At 61.5% G+C, this 13,443-nt stretch overlaps 1 protein-coding gene across 8 annotated transcripts in view; it reads right to left on the bottom strand.

Annotated features, from left to right (window-relative positions):
* The window catches only part of ADGRB1 (adhesion G protein-coupled receptor B1), a 62,944-nt gene that overhangs the window by 23,722 nt on the left and 25,779 nt on the right, over positions 1-13,443 (bottom strand). For all 8 annotated transcript variants that reach the window (XM_079153773.1, XM_079153771.1, XM_079153774.1 and 5 more), the window contains exon 17: positions 3,147-3,288. In XM_079153773.1, the coding sequence (XP_079009899.1) occupies positions 3,147-3,288 (142 nt within the window). The remainder of the gene's footprint in view (positions 1-3,146; positions 3,289-13,443) is intronic.

The following is a 13,443-nucleotide window of genomic DNA, read 5'->3' as shown; positions in this document are numbered from 1 at the left end:
TCTCCTGTCACTGCTCCAATGCCACCTATGGTTCCTTACTGCTCACAAAGCTAACCCATCTCCAGTTAGCACTAAACCTTGAACTCCATCATACCCTGAGCTTGCCCAGGTCACACCCTGATCCCTGAACCCAAGTCATGTGCTGAGCCTTGATCCCAGTCACATTCCAGGGCCCCATCCTGGCTGCACACAGAGCTGAGACCTGGCCACAACTTGCTAGCACAGCTGGAGGCCCACTGTAGATGCAGGACCAAAACTGTCCTTTATGGCCATTTACTACATGCCAGGTTGTGTCAAGCACCATAAATACATCACCTAGTTTGATCCCCACCACAGCTCCAGGACAGGTGGCATGGCCCACGCACAGGTGTGACTCAGAACCGTTACTCAACCTACTGGCAGTGGCATCTGCACCCACACTGGCTCTGGGCCTGCTTCGTCTCCCTTCATGCACCCTGGCTCCTGGGGTGCATCCCCGCACCATCCCCTGACCACCGTCTCAGGCCACAGTTTGAGTGGCAGTTCCCGTGGGACATGCTGTGCCCAGGCACCGCAGCCTCTGCCCACTCAGACCCCATCTCCATGCGCAACACACCCACGAGCCCAGCCAGCAGGGAGTAGCACCCATCTCTCCCCGGGCCACCAGCTCAGCTCTGGCCATTACCCGCTGCCCGCTGTTCCACCTTGCTCCCCTGGGGATCCTGCAGCACCTGGTCACTGCTAGCAACTCCCTCTGCCCACCTGGGGATGCAGTGGAGCCCTCCCCAGCCCCAGCCTCGATGGTGCAGCTGCCTCTGCCCCGAGCCCCATACCTCTCACATGTACCCAGTAGCTTCCTGCTTTTCCCTCCCTCCCTGGGAAGGCTGTCACTACCCCTAACAAAACCCAGGTGAACTCCTTGCACACCCAGACGCTGCTCTGAACCTCTGCCCGGTGCTCTTCCCAGACCCCACCAGGAGGGACAGAGGCTGCTGCTGTGCCCCACGCCACCAGGTCTTCCCTCCTGCAGCCTGGGCTGCCGGGTCTGTGTGAGCACGTCTGCTGCCCACGTCAGCCTGCGCCCTCCACACTCTGGAGCAGAGCTCACCCCTCAGCTTAAGTGGGACGGGGCAGTGGGGTGGGAGAGAAGGCGGCGAGGGGGTCCTGAGTCGGTGAGCATGGGCAGAGGCTGTGCATGCCCTGGTTCCTTCTAGCCAGTGTCCCTCTGAGCTCAGGCCTGGGACCAGCACCAGGAGGCCAAATGCAGCCAGACAACTATGCTGAACTGACTACCAACCCATCTTACAGATGAGGAGATAGGCTCCAAGGGGCAGTCAACCAGCCCTGTGCCCCAAGGTTAGTGTGTGGCCCTGTGGCCACTACCTGCTCCTATGCCCATTGCCTCAGCTGCTCTGCCTGGTGTTCAGTGACAGGATGCCCCATCCGGTGACCGCTGACCTGAGAACAGCCCATGATCACTGCCAGAGCAACCAGGAATTCAGCACCTTGTCTCCCGCCCCCTACCCACTGAAAATGGCCCTATTCTCTTCCCTTAGAGGCACCTGGCTCAGGTTGGCTCTGCCTGGAATGCCCCACACCCCTCCGGTCCGTCCCCCAGGGGGGGAGCACTGCCTCCAGTCACCAGGAGCCCCGAGTACAGTACATGCTACCTCCATGTTACGGGGGAATCCAGGAACGGAGGAAGAAAGCAGGCCACAGCGGGAAGGGACAAGCCTCAGCTTCCGACCCCATGCTGGCCTGAGCGCCCTGGGCTAGACGGGGAAGCAGGGACTCCACTTCTCCCTGTCCTGGTCCTGCTCACTCCCGAGGGACAGCAGCCCCTGGAGCCCATGGCCGGCACTGTGCTACGTGGATCAGTCACGTGGGAGCCCCAGGAAAGGCAGGCGGCAGCCTCTGCTCTGCCTTCATGTTGCCGACATTTATGCAGAAAGTCACCTCTTTCAGGGAGCCTTCAGGGCCGCCCTGCTGCTGCCCCCAGACCCTCCCACAGAACCAACACCCACGGTCCCACTTGATGGGCCTGCCTGACAGGAGGGTCACAGACCGGCACACAGACCCTGTCTAGCCCAGACCCACCTCAAGGCCTTGAGTAAGTTCCTCCTCAGGTCTGTTTTCCTGCCTATCAGTGGATAGTTTGGTGGCAATGATCTAAGACGTCCCATTTGGGTCTAACCCTGGGAAGGGAGGGGACAGGACCCAGCTGGCAGTATCACCTGCTGAATTTCCAGAGACAAATGTGGAGACCAGAGTGTCCTGAGAGGCCCACAGACTTCCTCCCATGGAACCGGGTTCTGCGGGGCAAGTCATGCCTCTCAAACACCTAGGAAATCCCAGGCCCCTCCCCACTGCAGCCTGGGACCCTTCCACACCAGGTCTGGGCAGAGGGGCCAGAGCAAGGTTCCGGGGGCTCCTGCCCTCCCTGGCAGGCTGACCTGGGCTGCTTGGCCCAGTGACCTGCCAAGGGAGGGCTTGGCCTTCCTGGGGCAGGCTGGTGCAGCTCAGTCAGCCCTTGGGTGAGAGAGCCCACCGGCCCCAGGGGGGCTGGGCCAGCGCCCAGGGCCCCAGCCAGCAGGCTGCCCCAGATGCCGTCTCCATAGGAACCAGCAGCCCCCACAAGAATCACAGGAACAAAAAGGAGGCCCAGAGATGACGGGCCTGCCTGGGGACTTGGGCCAGGCCCAGCAGCCTCTGCCACCCCCAGAGCCCTGCCTGGGGACACAGCCACCTCCGCAGACCAGGCTCCATCTGGGTGGGTGCAGAAGGGTTCCAAGAAGGTGGCAGCACGTCCTCCTCCCTGTCCTGGGCAGTTGGGGGACCAAGTGAAGGGGCATGCCCAGTCCCCGGGCCCCAGGTGCCCCAGGGCAGGCAGTCCTCGCTCCCCTGAGGATTGGCTCTCTCCAAGGTCCCAGCCTCCAAGGAGAGCGGAGTCGGGACCCACCCAACAGTCACTTCTCGAGGGTCCCCGGCTGCACACCGCGGCCCACTCGCTCCCACTCACCCTCTCCAGGCCCGGGACCCGCGGGGGCTGCTGGGCACAGCGACCCCGGGAGGCCGGCGCCCTCCCTGCTCCCGCCCCGCCGCCGCCGGCCCGGCGCCCCGCCCCGCCCCCGCCCCTCCCGCGCCCGCCGCGCCCGCCGGGGTCTCACCGCGTCGGCGCTGAGCTGGGCTAAGATGGCGAAGGTGGAGAGCCGGTCACAGAGGCAGCGCGTCCGGAGGGCGTCGAGGGGCACGGTGCGGCAGCCGCGCCACGACCAAGGCCCGAGCTGCGGGGGTGCGGAGGAGGAGGGTCTGGGGGCGGCGGGACACGGGGGAGACAGGCAGCGTCAGCGGCGGCGGCCGGCGGGCGGCCGGACCCCGAACGCCGCCGCCGCCGCCGCCGCCGCGCCCGGCCCGTCCCGCCGCCCGCACCTGCGCCCGCAGCCGCGCGCGCCCCGCCGCCGCCAGGCCCCGCCGCCGGGGCGCCCATGGCCGCCTCTGCGCCCGCCCGCCGCGCGCCCGAGAGCGGAGAGCAGCCCGCGGGAGCGCGGGGCGCGGGCGCGGCGGGGAGGGCGGGCGCTGGCCCCGCGCCCGGGCGGCCCCGCGCCCCCGCCGGCCCGCGGGAGGGGCGCCTGGGAGCGAGGGCGAGCCTCAGGGGCGCGAGGCGCACGTGCAGCGGGGCGCAAACCCAGGGGCGCGGGGGCGCGCTTGGGGCTGGCCAGGGGTCGCTCCAGAGCGCCTCGGCCCCAAGGCTCAGGGCACCCGCTGGAGCTGGTGACCTTGGGACTGCTCCGTCCCCCGCAGCCACCTCCCCCAGGCCTGGTCCCCCTGTGTCCACCGCTCATCTCGGAACACAGCCTTCCTGCGGAGAGGTGGCCCGCAGCTGGAAACTTCCCTCTGCGGGCTGATCCGGGGCCCCTCCTGCGTCTCTAGGCCCGCCGCTGCCCTGCTTTCATTTAAGCAAAGGACTTGCTAGGTTCTTGTGCACCACGGGAACAGAACTGTTCACGAATCACGCCCCCCACCCCTTCTCCTGCTGCCAGGAGCCACGTTCCCACAGCCTTCCAGGTAGCCCTCTGTCCGGCCTCCCAGCATCCAACCCTCACACGTTGCCCTGGGTTGAGCCACTGTCCTGACCCCAAGGCTCTGCAGGTGAAGGGGAAGGGATGACCCCTGAGAATTAGAGGTTGCCAGAGCTAAAGCTGGGGGTAATCCAAACCCAGGGCAGAGGGAGGTCTCGGCCCTCCCCAAGTCACTCAGACCCAGTGCCTGCCCCAGGGCTTCAGAACACAGCCCAGAAGGTCTTTTCATCCAGCTGCAATTCCAGCCCTTTGCCACCCAGCAATGATGGAGCTACAGGTGCTTTCCAATCTCAAGTGATCTCCAGCCCACCCCTACTATACCAATGGGGACTTCAAAGCCCAGACCCAAAGCCCTGACCAGTTACGCTGTGGACCAATGCTCAGTCCGGCTCCTCTCCCCAGAGGACCCCAGAGGGCTACACAAGTGGCTTCCCACACTGAGAGGCTGCCAGGACAGGACGCCTGGCTGCATGGTAGCTGTGTGACCTTGGCTGATGCCCCTGGCCTCAGTTTCCTCATCTCTAAAGTAAGGGTTAGACAGGCCCAAGTGTATTCTGGTGGGGGCGGTTCCAGGTGTCTGAGAGCCCTGAGCTATGCCCGTTGGCTCTGGTGGCTGCACCTTGCTTCTTTCCTGTTTCTAGCAGCCCAAGGAAGCAGCAGCAGAGATTTAGTCACTGGAGAAAGAACATGCTCTGAGTGGGCAGGGGACCCCCAAGGATGAGGACCCCCTTAGCATCTGCTTTCCTCTGAGGCTCAGAAGGAATGATTTGCTCCAGAGAAACAAAACTGTGTCTCCAAGTCACAAGCAGATCAAGGTAGGGAGAGGGCCCAGGAGTTAGCTGGGGGCTCTACAGGGTTAGGTCTGGGCTGTGTGGCCCCTTCTGCTCTCCATCCTGCCTGCTCACCCTGGAAGGCAGTGTGGAAGGCCAAACTCCTGGGGGCCAGGATTCGGAGGCCTGAGGCTCCTTCATCTGAGGACCCTCTCCTTTCACAGAAGGATGCGGACGTGCGAGCTGTGAAAGGGCCCTGCCCTGAGCGCTTTCTCTCCCAGGGACAGCTCTCTCTGAGCCTTTGGGCCCAAAGGGCAGCCACAGCACTGACTCCAGGCCCCCAGGCGCTGGGATCGAGGCCAGGGAGTTGGCCTGCTGCCCTGAGTCCCAATACAGGATGCCCAGAAATCCTCTCTCCTTGAGAAAAGAGCAGGTTCTGCTGACCACAGAATGGACAGGATCTGAGAGCAGGAAGGAGACAGGGAGCACAGAGTCCCTGGAAAGTACTGGAGCTCTGCATGGCAGCCCAGATCCTGTGCCCGCCACAGTTTCCAAGGGCCCGCTCAGGCATGTGAGGCATGCTCCCCCTTGCCAGCTTCCTCTGTCCCCCACACCTTCCAGGCAGGAGCCATTGGGCCTAGGCTGCCCCACCTCCCTAGTGTCTGGGGTCAGACACAAACAGCCAGCACCGGGGACAGCCAGGTGCCTGTGCTCCAGGGAAGCCCAGGTGCTGGTTTTGTGTGTGGCCCTCAGCCTGTCCAGTGTGGGTTGTGGCTGCTCTCAGAGTGGGGCTCTGGCCCGCTAGTGTCCAGTCTAGATCCCTGTTCTGCTGCACACAGCCCAGACTTGAGCTCCTGCTCAGCGCTCTCGGTGCTTAGAGAGGATGACACCCTGAGGCAGGGGGAGGGAGGCTGGACTGCCTGGGTAGCAGCTGGGCAGGTTCCTAGCTGCACAGGTGGGTCCACAGCCTGCGAGCCAGTGCCTGGCCGGGGCTTCCCCTGGCATGCAGGAGCGGCTGCCCACCCCTACGGTGCAGACCAAGGAGGGCAGAAGAGGCACCTGTCCTGCCCCTATCCAGGAGGTAGTCAGGGCTGGCCACTCTGTGAGCTGCAGACCCTGCAGGACCATCCTGCGGTGGCCCATCCTCAGCCTCTCAGCCCCCAGCAGGCCCAGCAATGCGTCAGGCCTCCCACGGGCAGCTCCGAGACGCTGCCATCTCCTGGCCCTCTGCCCATGACGGTGGTGCCGCGCTGCACTAAGGCTCTCCATGACCCCATCCTTTGTAGGGCAGCTTTGTAGATAAAGAAACCGCCACTCTGAGAAGGGACAGTCATCTGAGGCCACACAGCAAGGCAGCAGTGGGGCCCAGATTCCCATTTTTATGCATCTGCCTGCCCCCGAGGCACACATCACCTGACCCCTGACCAAGGCAGATCTAAAAGCGACTCTCAAGAGCAACCTGCCCCAGGCCCATCCAAGCTGGGAAAAGAACTTGATCAATGGGGGCTTCCCAGGAGTAACCCGAGTCTTCCCTGCAGCACTGGACCTCAGCTGAGGACGAACTAGTGGGGGTGGACACAAGAGCCCTCGTGTGCATCTTAGACACACATCCACCTGAGGAAGGCCAGAAGCCCTCAGCCTGCCTCTTTCAATAGAGCCCAATTCTCAAAAACTGGAAGCTCTGCCCTAAGTCTGACTGAAGTCCTTCCTGCTGCAGGGGCACCAGTCCCCTCTCTGCACACAGGCAGGTCATTCCCTCCTCGTGCACACAGCAACTGCTTTCACATGTGGGAGACCATTTGCCACCTCTTCTCTGAGCTGCAGAAACTTGTAGTATCTGGGTCATGGAGCCAGGTCCCCCCTCCTGGGCCCAGGTCTGAGGAATTTGGGTCAGTCACACCTGCTTCCCCTCAATGGGTCCAGGACCAGAAAAGGAGCTGGGGCTGCCACGGCCCTGGCCTCCACCTATCCTCCTCCTTTGGGCCTCCCCACACCACGTGCTGACTCAAAACCCTCACGGGGCTCACTCCTTGCACAGGTTAGAGCCACACTGCTCCCAGAGACCCGCAACCTCCTGGGGACTGACCCAGTTCCCCTAATGTGGCCTCCCCAGGCACCCTGCAGCCCCCACTCATCACTCTTCTCCAAACCCAGTGGTGGCCACAGCTCCCAGCACAGCCCCGACCTGGCGCAGACCCCACCTCATTTTGCCTCAGCCCCCAGGGCAGGTCCCCAGTCTCCTCCCAATGTTTTGGGTGAGGGTGGCTCAGAGAGGGCACTGCCAGCTGCCCAGGGGAGATGGTCTACCCTTTGCCTCTGCTCAGGCAGCTGCCCACAAGGCAGCTCCCACAGGGCCCAGGGCAGGGACCCAGGCATGTGGAAGACTGAGGACCACCACTGCTGGGCCAGGTCAGCCCAGGGCACCCTGCTCTCCCAGTCCCTGGCAAGCCCATTGCAACTCCAGAAAGCAAGTGGGCAGCAAAACTAGACCTCCACCCTTGGGCGAACCCCCTCCTGGCCCCTCGGGGCTCAGCCATCACCTGTGCAGTAGGCACACACCCTGTCTGAACCTGGGGGCATGGGACACACAGGGTTCACATGCTCAAGGGACCTCAGGGACAGTAACAGAGGGTGCGCTGAGAGCTACCTCCCACCCACCAAGCCTGGGCCTGTACTCCATCATGGTGCTGCTGCGGCCCGTGGAGCAGGAGCTATTATAGGACTGAACACTGCCAGGGTCCCTCTGGATCTGGTGGCTAATGCACACTCGTGTGAATGACTCATGGGGCGCCCGCCCACACAGCAGAAAGAAGCCAGGAGTGGGCACAGACACCCCAGTAGGGAATCTCAGTGCTGGGCAAGTAGTGGGAAGACAGCCTCCGCTGGCAGGGGCTTCTGGGAGCCCCTGGCCTTCAAGAGCCTTCCTGAGCCGGCCTCTTCCTGTGCCCCTGGAACCAGCCCCCTGCTCTGTCCCCACGCTACAGCAGCCCACCCTGCCAACTTGCCCATCAGGAGCACCCCAGCCAAGCCCGTCTACTTCTAACCCAGATAGAGACTGGCACTGCCTCCTCCCAGAGGCCTGCCTAGGTGACCAGACCTGCTACCCACCCTTGCCACGAGCTCTAGGTCCCACTTGCCACTGTGCTGGGAGCATCTCAAGTATGACCCCCGGTCCTGGTGACCTTGCCTACACAGGCCAGCTCACTGAAGGCCCAGCGTGCCCAGGAGTGTGCAGAGCCACCCATGGTTGGTCTGCCTGCACAGCTCTCCCGCCTCCTGGCTGGCCGTGGCTGCTTCAGCCTGGCCTTCAGCTTCTGTGAGCAGTCGCCTCCTGCCTCCTGCAAGAGTCCTCCCACAGCACGCCCAGCCCCAGCACTTCCGGCTCAGGGCCCGTCCCAAGGAGACCTTCGTCAGTGACCTGAAGCCCAGAGGTCTGGACCCGTCTGACCTGGGTTGCTCCCAGTGTGGCTGCCAGGTGAGTCCCACGCTCCTCAGACCTGATGTCCTTCCTGTGGCCCTGGCTGTGCCTGAGCTTTTCTCCCAGCTCACGGACTGTGACCAGGCCTTCAGGGCCTCTCATGTCCCTACCATGCCAGACGCCAGTCTCCCAATTCCTGCCTGGCGCCAGCTGCTCTGAGTCAGACCTGTCCCTGGGCTGGAACCCCTCCACACAGGGTCCAGTGGCTCTTCTCCTGACCTTCCCACCCACCTGAGCAGGGCGCACAGGCCCAGGCCAGTGTGCCAAGCAGAGCAAGGCTCCGGGAAAGGCTAGGACACTGGGCTTCTCAGCCCAGAAAGAGCGATCTGGGCTGGGGAGCTGGGTCGTGCCTACCCCACTCCCGCTGCTGAATCCCCCAGCTCAGGAGCCAGCACCCAGATAGCCTGCCCTGGCCCCCAGCCCTCACTCAGACCCCCTGCTGTACCTGCAGCCCCATTCTACCTGCCAGCCATCTGCCCCTGCCAGCAGGGGCCAGTGACCCACATCCGTCAGGCTTCAGCCCCTAGTCCTCAGCTGGAAGGTCAGGGCCCGCATGTTTACTCACTCGGCAAACACCTCCCTGATCTGCCCTGTGCCAGAGCATGGGACATGGCACCCCCACAGGCTCTAGCAGATCCAAACCCCATCACCCATCACAGCCGGCCCACCTGTCCCCTCCAAGAGGCCCTCACAGACTGCAGTGTGCTCAAGTTCTTCTCCGCTTGCCAGCAGCTCTCCCACCCGCCCTGGCCCACGTTTACATGTCTGTTGCAATCTGGCTCATTGACTGTGCCACGGGTGTGTCCTACTTTGCACAGGGGGCATGCACCTGCAAGCTCCCCTGAGCCGAGCCTACCTCCAACATCCTGTGTCACCACCGCTTCTACTCTCACGGCTGCCACTGAGACCACTGCCAGACACAGCAACGATGACATCAACCGTACAATTACTACCACCATTCTCACCATCACCCCCGTTACATCATCAACACCTCCACCACCATCACCACCACAGTCACCACCACGATTACAACATCAATACCTCCACCTCCACCACCACTATTGCATTATCAGCACCTCCAACACCATCACCACCAAACACCATTACATTATCAATATCTCCACCACCATTACATCATCAACACCTCCACCACCATCACCAATACCATTACATTATCAACACCCCCATTACCATCACCATCACCATTACTTTATCAGTTCTTCCACCACCATCACAACCACCATTACATTATCAACATCTCCACCTCCACCACCATCACCATCACCATTACATTCTCAACACCTCCACCACCTCCACCACCATCACCCACCACCATTACATTATCAATACCTCCACCATCATCACCAGCATCACATTATTACATCTTCATTACCATCATCACCACCAACATTACATTATCAATACTACCACAACCACCACCATCACCACTACTAATGGCATCATTGAAATTAACACAATAAATAACATACCTCCTTTACCATCAACAGCCACACCATCATCAACAATAAACCCTTCATAAATAAAAAGATCATCACCACCACTATTGAAGCCAGAATTGGGAACAGGTAGTTAGTGTAGAAATAGGGGATCGGGTCAAATCGAGGAAATGGAGGCCATAAAATCATCTGCCTCTGGAAGTTGGAGACTGCCCCTGGAATGAATGGAATGTCAAGGATCTCCGGAGCCCATTGATTACCAAATTTACCTGCCTTTATCAAGGACTGCAAGCCAGGAACTGCTAATTAATGCCCCCTGGGCCCTTGCCTGCCTAAATCACCTTGGCCCTCCCCCTGCCCATGGCTTTGCACTTAATGCAAAACCAGGCCTAGTCACGTAGGCAGGAAAGAGAGATAAGGGGGGAGAGAACTGGAGAACAAAAGAGAATTTAACCTATAAAAGATGTAGGGTGCGCTCACTTCTTGGGACTTTAGAACATCAGCCATGGCCCCCTTCTTCCTGCTGGGAGAAGTCTGTATTATTAGCTTTAAATAAAACCTGCTTAATATGCTTGCCTTGGCTGCTTCTCTAGTGTTCAATCTTCAACATTAGAAGGAGCAGAACTCGTCACCAGTAAACGGCGGTATCACTATCACCATCATCAGCAACACCATCAACACCATCAATACCAATTGTTACCGCTACGTCACCATCACCACTTATCAACCACGTGATCACCATTACTGACAACAGCATCAACCATTACATTGCCAGCACCATCATCCTCACGGCCATCACAAACCAACAGCAAACCAACAGCATCCGCGTACGACCACTCCCCCGTCTCCCTCACCATCACATCACCAACCCAGCACCAGCACCACCATTTCATCAGCAACCACCCTTCAGCATCATCACTACCCCGTCAGCACTGTCAGTCATACAAGCATCACCAGCACCGTCACCATCACTACCACCTATCCACTGCACAACCGTTACTACTGCCACCACCTTCAAGAACACCACAATCACTGCCTGTCCCCAGGGTCAGCACATTACCTTTGCCATGAGTAACCTCACATGACCTCGCCATCACCACTACTGACACCTCATCAGATCCAGTGTCATGACCGTCACAAGGACGGACACTAGTGTGGCACCCACCATCACCAGCATGCAGGTCTTGGGTCCCCGCCAGGCCCCGGGCAGTGTGGGAAGGCCGGTTCTGCAGGAGGCCTCAGCATCGCCCTCACCAGCACGTGGCAGTTTGAACCGGGGCAGCTGCAGCCTCACCCCTGCCTGCCACACCCCTGCCACCTCCCCCTCTGGCATCTCCCAGTTCACCTGACTCCCAAAGACCCCGCACCTCTGTCACTGCACCAGCCCAGTCTGCAGGCGCTTCCGCACCTGAGCTCAGACAGGAGGAGGAACACCCAAGCACTCTGGCCTCCTAAGGTGAAGGCCTTCCCACACCCCAAGTCAGGGCCCTGCAGTCAGCCAGTCATGGCCTCACTGCTGGATGCCAGTGCCTGACTCCGTGGCAGCAGCAGAAGGAGCTGTGCTGTGGAGGTGGCGCCCATCCTGCAGGGCCCTATTGTGGTGTAGACCTCTGCAGCTACACCCCTACCCTGGCAGGCCTTCTCCAGGTTGCTGGGGTCAATCTGGATGTGAGGGAGGCTGGTAGGCTCTGCAGGGTCACTGTGGGGGGGTCAAGACCCACAAGGCTGCTGTGAGGCCTCAGGCGAGCAGGGCCTCCCTCCCAGCCTGCTGTCCTGACTGAGGTCTGCCCATCTGGGCTGGCAGAGAGCCTAGCTCTCTCCTTCCACACCACACCCCAATGCCACCCCGAAGGCCAGACAGCTCCCTTGCATGCATCTAAAAGAAGATGGGGACATGGGTAGGGGCTGTCCAGGAGGCCAGGCCTGCAGAGGGCCCTGCTCCCTGACTCCCACCTCTGGGCCTTTACACACACTGTACCAAAGTACAGCCAGCGTGCCTTATGCCCTGTTCCCAGGTGAGCTCCAGGTCACCTCTCACAGTGAGCCCAGCTCCTGTCCCCCTGGGAAGTCCCCAGCATGCCATTCAACCATGGCAGCAGCCCTGTTTACAGAGGTAGAGACCAAGGCTCAAGGTGGAAGCGCACTTGCCCATGACCTCTTTGGTAATGAGTAGGGCCAGCATTTGGGCCTTGCTCCTCTTGCCCACTGGCACAGCCATGGGGGACAGACAGGAAGTATCTAAGTGGAAGGCTTAGCAGCCTGGGGCAGGAAAGGTGGGCCTGGAGAGCAGGCCCCAGGAGGTGGGGAGGGAGGCTGGACCAGCCACACCTGGCTGCTGTCCTCCAGTGTGAAGTACCTCCCAGCCACACCTCATGGGGGTTGCCACAGGCCAGACACAGGGGTAGGGTTTTTTCTAGAAAGAGAAAGGAGTTGGGGGGGTGAGGGAGAGGGCCTGCAGGGTAAGAGTTGGCAGGGGCAGGGGGCAGGGGAGGAGGAGGCGAGCAGAGGGGACAGGGGGCGGGCAGCAGGCAGGGGCGGGTGGCTCCAGTGTGCTGGCAGCCAGCAGCCTGCAGTTGTCTCCCAGGCGCCAGGCGGGGCGGGCGGCACCTCCCTGGACTGGGAGGTGCAGATGCTGTCCCCTTCGCTACAGCAGCCCTGGAGCCGCTGTCCTGAGGAGACAGGCCTGGGCCTGCAGAGCTGATGTGGGCAGAGTCAGACCCTGAGCTGGGGGCGCAGCTCAGACCCCAGCTCGTGGGATGTGGGCCCCAGCAGCCCCCTGTGGGAGACCAGCAGCAAGTCCACGCAGGCCTCAGCGCTCTGACACCTGGTCCTCCCTGCACAGGGCCCTACCCATCGGGACATGGCTCACCAGGGGCAGGCATCCTGCTGTCCTGTATAGGGGGTGGCACACAGGAGCACCAGGGGGCAAGTCCTTGTCACGCGGTCACATGTGCTCAGGGACCGAATGAACGAGTGAATAGTGAGTGATCCCTGTCCCCAGAGGGACCCTATAAAGATGGGCCCACCCGACTCCTGCATGCTATGAGGACCATGTGGACGAGGCCTGAGGCCTGTCCTCTGGGGGACACACTGGGAGCAGTCCCACAGACTGGCTGGATTGGAGTCACCACTTTGGAAGATGAAGCCTATGGAGAAGAGGGCCCAGGGTTGGGTACAGAAAATCCACAGAGGGAAGGCCATACAACAAGAGTCCCCTCTGAGCCTGAGGAGGCTGCCCCTGGGCAGCAGGAACTCGCGGCCCCCCACCCCTCCAACACAAGGAGGCCCAGGACCACCAGAGGGAGACTTCAGAGACACGGAAAGGAGCTCAGGCTGGGGCAGAGGCCAGCCAGAAGTCTCACCTGAGTGGCACTCCATCCTTCCTGGTCCCTAGCCCCACCCCAAAAGGAGAAGCCAAGTGCATCCTCCCCTCCCCGCTCCCTGGCTCACCAGGGTGTGGAGGCCCTTCCCAGGCTACCAAAGAGGCCTCTGTGCTGGGCCCGTCCCCCACCCTTGCCCCCCCTCTGCCAACTCCTCTGCCCCATCAGGAACCAGCCGGCGTGGGAGAAATCAGGCTTGGAACCAGCTGTCGACAGCTACCTGGGGACCCTGCCAAGTCTGCCTTCCGCTCGCCCCCGCCTGCCCCCTCACTGCCCTCTCCAAGGGAACCAGGACAGTAG

The sequence above is a fragment of the Sciurus vulgaris genome (genome assembly GCF_902686455.1).
Source record: "Sciurus vulgaris genome assembly, chromosome: 1".
In the NCBI taxonomy this organism is placed as follows: Eukaryota; Metazoa; Chordata; class Mammalia; order Rodentia; family Sciuridae; genus Sciurus; species Sciurus vulgaris.
Note: the sequence above shows the minus strand (reverse complement) of the source record. Positions and strands in the feature narration are given on the sequence as shown.